Below are 9,752 nucleotides of genomic sequence, written 5' to 3' on the forward strand. Positions count from 1 at the left end.
TTTATAATTATATTGAATGTTTTAAATTTCCATTAACCTGCTCATCCTTAAAATTTGATTATTTATTAAGTATGTATGATAATTTGATGTCATGCATAATTTTACATAAACTAATGGTATCAAAACAAAAATACCTTAGAAATTTCTTAAAAGGTTTTTGTAACGATTCTCTAAAAGTATCAAGTTTCATAATAAAATAGTTATTGAAAAAAAAGTAACAAAATTGCTTGATGTTTATTTTATTTTTCATTTTTCCCCATGGTTCTAAAATTAAACTAAATCATTTTTTTCTATACAAATATAACGTAAACCTATTTAATCTTCAACAATATTATTATAATATTGATGTTTGATTTTATTTGTTAACAGTTATTTAAATGTATAAAAATGATTATAATTTACAAATTAAAAGTTACATTCCTCTACAAATCAAAGTATGTTTTAGTTTAGTCGTTAAGTTTAAAACTTATAAATTTAATTTAATGGTGGTTTTTATTTATTTTGATATTTTGATAAAAATATGTACTTTGTACTAGTTCATATTTTAAAATATTCAATTTTTATTTTTATAAAGATTTATGTAAAATATTTTTATAATTATAATTACAATTTTTTTATATCAATTGTATGTTTTTTGAACTTTGCAAAACTGCAAACTTGCATGATATTTTAACATGCCTAATCAATTTAATCACAATTGTATTATAATAGATTTTTAGTGAAATACTATCATACCCCTGATAATAAGTTTTAATCCGTAAAAGTATTATTATTATTATACCTTAATTTCTATTTTGAGGTATCTTCAATTACAGAACAATATGCTACAACTTATGCTTATTGCTTGATACTCCTCATTTATTAATGCTTTTATTTTTATTTAGACCATGATAATAGATGGATGTATAATATTATACCTAATAAATCCTATGATGTGCATTATAGATAAGATATCTTATTTTTTGATATGTATGATGCATTAAACATAGCCTTTACTATCTCAGCAAATTTTTTTGATGGCACACTTGATATTTTTTATAGATTTTTATAGCACACAATGAAATAAATATATTATACATTTTTAAATCACCTATGTTTTTAAGGTAAAATTTATCTGAACAATTTTAATTAACAACATTATACATAAATAATCAAAATATAAGATAAAAAGTAATATATTATTATTTTAATATGATTTATTTTTAATAAAGATAATTCTTGGAATTGTGAGCATGTGATTTATTACAAGGCTACATTGTTTATCTGGACAATAATTACAATACAATTTAATACCCCACAGGCCACAGGCAATGTCATTATACTGATATTTTAATATAATGCCTTTGTATTAACACAAAATAAGAGAATTATAGATGGCACAACTGAAGAATCTTAAATCATGACAGTTGAAGATTAGAATAAACTCATGACTTGATGACTATAACAAAATAAATTTAGTTTATCATGATTAATAACAAAATGCAAAAAATATAACCAAATTATTACTGGACAGTGGGTACAGATAAATAATACAACTATGATGACAAAATAAATTATTCAATATTAAACATTTTATTTTTATTTTTAATGCCAAAAAAAATTTTTTTTTTTTTTAATTTTTTGAAAAAATTCAAAATAGTCTATTAGTAGATTTAACTAAAAGACAAGTGTTGATGGTAAAATGTTTGTAGAAGTCAGGTAGTTTATTTTTACACTTGTATAAAACATCAATATTTTTTTAGAAAAAATAACTTTTTAACTGAAATCTGTTTTTATTTTTATTCATCACATATTTCAGTCATAGGGCATAGACATATTGTTCTTAATATGTCAATGGTCCGGGCCGTAGCTGGAACAAATTTTTTTTTGGGGGGGGGAGGTTAAATCAAATAATATTTTCATTTTAAGTAATTAAAAAAAATACTTATTAAAAAAAAAATCACATTTTACTATGTTAATGCATTATAATTATTTTATAGTAAATTTATATTATATACAATATACAATATACAATATACAATTATTTTTTTTATTTTTTTTTTTTTATTAAAGTAGAAAAAAAATATACAATCTGTATAACATAATACAATAAGTAAATTTAGATAACATTTTTACCAGTCTGGACGGCTTGAGGGGTATATACAATATTATAAATTTAATTTATTAATTGTAAAATATTTCGGGGGGAGGGGAACCCCCCGCCATATATACGGCATTGTCTACGGTTACCCTAATTAGTAATTAGTGTATATCATAACCACTGATAAATATAATATATTATTTGTCATTTATAAATTTACGAATAAATAACTACGTACATTGTATAAATGTATAATATACTATTATGCGGTGCTCAAAAAATTAGATGAGTGTTGCAAAAGTGTAAACTAAAGTGCATATTTCTGTATAAAATTGCGTATTGACCAGGATATAAAAATATGTACCAATAAATATTTTTTTTTTTTTTTAAAGAGGGATCGATGTATCACGTACAGGATGTATAGCCCAAGTCTATAAAACATCAGATCCAGATGTCAACAGTTCGCCACAGAATTAATCACAGACTTCTATATCTATACTAACTATAATCTTCTTTTTTTATAGATAAGTAACTCTGGGCATAACTTGAAGCCAAGTTCCGCCATCTTCTTGAATCTTGTTTGGAAAATAGTTGGCTATAATATCATAGATATATTTATTGTAAATATTAATCGATGTTCTATTGTATTTTATTATGTCTAGACTTGTTGTTTGTGATTAAAAATAAAAATATATTTTATATAGATCATTTTGTAATTATTATTTTATTTCTCCTTTAAAAAAATATATAATCCCATTTATTCCTAATACCATTGATTATAGAATAGAATCTATTCTATAATCAATGCTAATACAATACCTATACATTTTGTGTATGCCAACCAATATTTTTCCAACAATGCAAACCGACAAAATGGTGGATGTCCACCTCATCAGCTTAATCTTTAACGATGTAAATTATATAGGAACTAGGAGTTACTTATTTATTGTAGTATAAAAAGTTGAATTAATAGTGACAATGACAAATTTGAAATATTTGATTTTTTTATCTCTAATTTTGAAACTAATCGAGGAACATATTTAAAAAATATGGCACCACTGTGTATTATCTGTGTGTTATCTTGTAATCTTTGGCCACACTGTTAACTGTTCAGTAACCTCAAACGATAATTATGAACAGTCCTTTTCGTACGTCTTGATTTTGTTTACCTCTCTCTAGTATTTCAGATTTTGAGTTGGAATAACTACAATCATGGTGAGTATCTGAATTTATCTCAATAATCCTTTGGTTTTGATGTAAAGTGCCAAGTCTCACCGATTTACCTGAACCTTTAGCCCTTTAACTGTATGCATAATTGACACCGACTGAAACGTATCAAATTTTCTAAGGCGGTGTCAAAAGTCAATATTACTAGATTTTGCCCGACTAAATTCTGCATTTTTGTTCACCTATTAATTTGTTATGTATATTTGGAATTTAGGGTCGTGTCAGGACGAAGACTGTCAAGAAGGCTGCCAGAGTCATCATCGAGAAGTATTACACTCGATTAACATTAGATTTCCACACCAACAAGAGGATATGTGAGGAAATTGCTATCATTCCCACTAAGCCACTGCGTAACAAAATCGCTGGGTAAATACTAAATATGTTATTGTTGGTGTGATCTTTGCTTAAACTAAGGATTGTGGTTCAGTGATTAAGTTGAACATGGCTTAATACTAATTATTGTTAATAACTAATGATTGCTGACTTTGTCTTGTATGAACCTAGTGTTCATTTTCTCTGTTCAATGTTAGTATATTATATTTTAAAACTCCTTCAGACTATTTGAATAGAACTTCATTTGATTCAATGAAATGAATAACATTTTTTTATTTAATTTAAGCCATCTGATCCATCTTAATTAGATATTAATTGACAGTGAATTTTTTCTCTCTATTTAGCTTATTTCTTTAAATAGTTTTGCTTCTTTTTTATATAACTATATAAGTATATATATGTTACCTTTACTTACTATTAATCTTCATCTCCGACAGAAATAAATTGCTAATATTGAAAATGGAATTTTTTTCTTTTTAAACTAAAATATTTTTAATTATGTATTTTGAATGATTTTATTTCAAATTGTTATTAATACACAAAGTATATGAAATACTGAGAAAAAAATTTCTATGTTGGCTAATTTCTATTTTACAGTTGATTTATTTGAAGTGTATAGGTAAATCATATACAACGGTACAGTAGAACCTTATTAATCTGGACTAATAGGTGCTCTAAGTTGTCTGATTTAATGAAAGTCTGGATTAAACAAAATTTTTCATGTCCCTATTATACAGGATGATTCTTTTATCAAACAACACTCATTATTTAAAAAACTTTTGACGTTTTTCAAAATTTTGGATCTATCTTGTTCTAGAACTATATATTTTTTTATATTTTCACCCTTATATTTATCAGGTAAACCATTATAAACTTTTGGTTTTCAAATGACAACCTATACTTAAAATTTCATAAACTTAAAAGACTGTTTTTCAATGAATTTTCATGTTTAAATTTTCATTTTTTGTTAATCCGTTTACAAGATATAGCCACCTAAAGTTGGGTGGTGTTTGTTATAGGTGTATGTTAGGTGGTATCAACACACAAACACCATATGAGTATTGTTTGATAAAAGAATCACCCTGTAGATTTAAAATATTATATTACACTAATTACTATATATTATGATATATTGCCACATAATATTAGATCCAGCAAACATTACATATCAACATAATGCATATAATCATAATTATTATATATTTAGACACTTTCATTAACTGGTTTGAAAAAACTGCTTGTTTTTTGTTGTCTTCCTTTAGCATTTATTTCTTGTATTAATAATTCACGTAGATGCCTCAAATGTTCGTAATATGCAGGTATGTTTTCTTTCGTCATTATCTTCAACATATTTAAGGACAATATTTAGATGGTCTTTAATTTCACCAAGTTATAACTTAGACTTGATAGTATCGTCTACTTCATCTTGTACGTATTCATCCGTTTTAGAGTTTTCTGCAGCGATGAGGCTTTCAAAAATCTCTTCTATTAAAATGTGATAGCTATTATATTTATTTTAGTCTACAGCATATACTGCATATTTTTCATACTATTAGTCAACTGTCTGGATTAATGAGGTTCTACTGTATTAAAAAGGTTGAGATTTTTTCTTTGATGTTGAAGAAATGATTAAACTTAAATAATTATATGTAAATCAAGTCTTGCCACACCAAAAAATATCAATCTTATGCACTTATGTTTAATTTTTTTTTAATCTTGACGTTACAGATTTGTTACTCATTTAATGAAAAGATTGCGTACTAGTCAAGTTCGTGGTATTTCCATTAAATTGCAAGAAGAAGAACGTGAGAGGAGAGATAACTATGTACCTGAAGTTTCTGCTCTTGAACAAGATGTTATTGAAGTTGATACTGAAACCAAAGACATGTTGAAAATGCTGGTATGTTCTTTTTTCTTCACTATTTTATATAATTATTGCCTGGTTACCTGCATTATAAGTTTTTTTTTATATTTAGGATTTCCAAAACATCTCAGGATTACAACTTGTCCTCAGCGGAACCCAGTACCCCAAGAGGAATTAAAACATGTCACAACCGTTATAACAACTTATGATTCAGTAAAATATTTTTTCCAAACATGTTATTTTTTATTTATTTTATCTATAAGTCCTTAATTAGCATCTCCCATCATCATAAACAAAAAGTTACAAACCATAATTTCCTTAAACACTTAACTTAAAAAATAATTTAAAATTCAATCAAAATAAATATATATATGTAGATAGATATTTATATATATTTATATATTTATATATATATATATATATTAATTTTATATATATATATTTTTTTATATATTTATTATATATTTATATATTATATATTTATTTATATAGATAGGTATTTCAAAAGAAAGTTTTTTGATTTGCAATATTCTTTTTGAAAAATAGATTTTTATTTACACTCTATTCAGCAAGATATGTAATATGTGTCAATGATGTGCACATGACTAATGGGTGAGTTATTATACATAAATATCGAACACTTACTCCGCTCAAAGCTCTCATTAAAAACCAAAAGAACAATATGCATAGCTCTTTTAAGACACATGTGGTACTATGGCATACAACTTTGAGGATCAGCCAAACCCTCAAATACTAGAACTATTCAGACATTTCAGTCTATTTGTATATGTCTAATATCAGGTGTGCCCCTTGGTATATTACCAATGGGCAATGTATCACTTCATAAAGACATCTGCATTCCAATCTTAAACAGCCTTGCCAAAATCACCTACAAAAAAACACATAAAACATTCAGTACTCCCTCTAATCCTATAATCATCCAACTTTCATACAATCAAATTTAAGGTAATCCACCCAGGCGTCTGAAAAGGAACTGGGTGTAGGGACCTACTCTCTCCTTCACTTTCCACGGGGTGCCGTCACTGGGCGACTTCCCCTTCCTGCCAATCAATCACCATCACATTTACATATTGTATAAATGTGAATACAGATTATAAATATAATGTTTCGTCAAATAAAAAAAATATCGAACATCGATATCCAGTATTCCGCATCCGCCGAGATAATCGATATAGTTTTTTATTCAACTGGGTGACGTTGCAGCTAAACACCTGAATACCTGGTCGTTGTTTTGTGTTTTCTCCTTTACTCGTATGTCGTATTTGTTATTTCAATTTTATAATTATCGATTTATGTTTACTAGGATTTCTATTACGCAGTACGCTGTCCTCAGGCTGTCTATCTTCATCAGTGACATCATATTTTTGAAAAAAATGTCTCACTGTTCACGCGATTATCAAATACCATTTGAACACCAGATCGGGTGCTATATCGTAATATTCGTCTATCGTTGATTATTTTTTGAGTGCTTTTAGGATACCAGTCACGGTAACTGGTACGACGAGACATTTTGATTTTGACGTCCATTTGTTGGGCGTCTGCCGTCTGTGTGTGCGCGCCACGACTGCATCTCGTATTTTCGCTGCTTACTCACTCGTCACTATCGCAGAAATTAAATTCGAGATTGTCATAATTTGTACGCATATCACTTATCTTTGCATGCTGTTCGTCGTACGTTACCAATCCGTCGCCGATCGCATACCGAAAATGGCGAAAATCCACTTATATGGCCTTGTGGCTTGTACATGTTGTGCGAACTACACATTACCATCATACTCATTATACCGCAATGTCCGTATCAACCGTTGTGTGACATTGCGACCATTCGACGTTGCATCGTTACACGACCAATTAACTGCATTGTTAATGTCATTATTTAACGATTTATTGTCGTGCACTCGTTACGTAGGTGGTAAAAAATACACAGATTTCCGTCTAACCGTCTTTAATTGAGATTACTGTTGACCACCAACGACTAGCTCCGTTATTAGTACCTACATCGATCATATTTATTGGTTTATTTATATTAGGAATTTTTTACTATAAATATTATTATTACTTTATTATTCACCATTCGTGTATTATATACGGTATCCGGACAATTTCCCCCAGACTGTTTTTGGAGTAGTAGGACATTCCCCCCCCCCAATATATTTCCGATGCGGACATTTCCCCCCCATTTTTTTAAAGTTTATTATTGAATAATATTATATTATTTATTATTTAATGAGAATTTTTTTTTTTTTTTTAATAAAATATTATTTTTATACTAAATAATATTATTTCCTCCTTTTGTATGGAATGTACATAATTCTACAAAGAAAAACACAGGTAGAACAAATAATATAAGTGAAGGTTTCAATAATAAATTTAAAACTTTGGTAAGAACTCAGCATCCAAATATTTGGATGTTCATTGAAGCACTACAAAAGTCAAAATTCAATGGCAATTAATTATTACAAAAAATAAATAAATATGAAAGACGATTACAAAATATGTGCTTAGATATAAAAAAAGAATCAGAAATTAAATGTTTTTTACAAAATCTATCATTTTTATGTCGAAATTTTTAGACTATTATACTTATATAATTTTTTACGTTTTATTATATTTATGAAAAAAAAAAATTTCTTATTAATTAATAAATTATATTATATTATTCAATAATAAACTCAAAAAAAAAATGAGAGGAAAATGTCCGCATAGAAAATATATTGGGGGGGGGGGGGGAATTGTCCGCCATTCATTATATACGTGTAACACGCGTGTTGTATAGTATATTATGTTTAAATTGTTTAATGTTTATTGAATAGATATATCTATATATTTAATATTATGCGATGGGCGTAGCTCGTGTATTTTATGTATGATTTATATCGAATGATACACGATCATAATAATAATCTATTACTTATACACGCGTTACATCAAACAAATTTTTCACTGATTTTATAATAAATTAGTCGTACTTATATTTGATCATTATTTCCGTTCGCCGTTCATATTATTGCTCCATATACTATTAAATTCCTGAGGCGCTAGTTGTTGAAATAACTATCTATACTTATTACGATTAAGAATTTTTCAGTGAACATTCGATCAAAATACATTAATTAGTCTTAGTGGCATACCTACTTATTATGGCTTTTACTGTACAATCCACTGCACAATTAAAATATTATAATAACCGTTGACTGTCCGTTGCTGACCGCCCATTACCGAAAGCTATACGTCAACGCCCATCGCTCAACAACTAACAAATTACAATGTAAATTAAACAGCGTATATTAAAAATTGAAAAATTAATTAATATTACTTCGTTCATATTACTTTAGATTAAACTTAAAATACATAAGACAATACGGCGTAATGCCAAAAAGCACATAATTGTCATAATTATATAGGTAATAGGTGGGTAACCTACCTAGTTAACATATTAAGTAAAATACAATATGTATTTTAATGAAAAAAAACATAACAATTTTGAATTTTATAAACTTAGATAATATGATGTAAGATGAAACTATGATGAGATTGAAAAAGTATTTTAACAATATTATAAACTAACTTTATTTTAATAATTATAAATATTAAACATTAATTGAATAAAACACATAGATATAGGTATAATATATGAATTAAATTAAAGGAAAAAATCTTAGTTTTCCGAGGCAGACTTAAATTCTAATTAGTTATATATTATCAGCGCGTGTACCAACCATACATTAGGGGGGCTGGACCCACAAAACCCTCCCCTATATGGCCATATACGAATATACGCCACTGACTATAATATAAACTACACACTGCAGGTACTACTGCTGGACATTTTTTTCAGTTATAAATCGTTTTTATGTATATTATTAATTTATTAACAACATTTTTATTTATTTTTTAAATGTAAATTTTGCTGTTCTTAGCTTTCACTACTTCCAAGCTCTAATTATAACTATTATTGATAGGTACTATTACTGATGAACTAATAATGTATTGTCATTTTGTCAAGCTCCCTGTTACCTTGAAATATTCACAAAAACGAAAAATCGGCACTGACGATATATGTCAAATATTAGTAAATTGTGTCTACCTATTAAAGTTTTTAAGATATTAGAGGTATTTTGTTTTATAATTTGATTGCCACTACCTGCAAAAATCGCCACTTATGGGATTGACGCAAAACGAGCATTATTAAACGGGATAATTATTCATGACCACAAGTCACAAGAC

At 27.3% G+C, this 9,752-nt stretch overlaps 1 protein-coding gene across 1 annotated transcript; it reads left to right on the forward strand.

Moving 5' to 3' along the window:
* The first annotated feature begins 3,148 nt into the window (after positions 1 to 3,148).
* RpS17 (ribosomal protein S17) lies at positions 3,149 to 5,736 on the forward strand. The gene is made up of 4 exons (XM_089222406.1): positions 3,149 to 3,295; positions 3,522 to 3,673; positions 5,369 to 5,540; positions 5,617 to 5,736. The coding sequence occupies exons 1-4, from the start codon at positions 3,293 to 3,295 to the stop codon at positions 5,680 to 5,682; spliced, it is 393 nt and encodes a 130-aa protein (XP_089078532.1). The 5' UTR covers positions 3,149 to 3,292; the 3' UTR covers positions 5,683 to 5,736.
* Positions 5,737 to 9,752: the final 4,016 nt, after the last annotated feature.

The sequence above is a fragment of the Diuraphis noxia genome, unplaced genomic scaffold, assembly GCF_037042655.1.
Source record: "Diuraphis noxia isolate RWA-SAM2 unplaced genomic scaffold, SU_Dnox_SAM2 contig0003, whole genome shotgun sequence".
Classification (NCBI taxonomy): Eukaryota; Metazoa; Arthropoda; class Insecta; order Hemiptera; family Aphididae; genus Diuraphis; species Diuraphis noxia.

Coding starts and splice junctions, on each gene's coding strand:
- RpS17 (XM_089222406.1), top strand. Junction 3,674..5,368: donor CTGCGTAACAAAATCGCTGG/GTAAATACTAAA, acceptor TTGACGTTACAG/ATTTGTTACTCATTTAATGA. Junction 5,541..5,616: donor AAGACATGTTGAAAATGCTG/GTATGTTCTTTT, acceptor TTTTATATTTAG/GATTTCCAAAACATCTCAGG.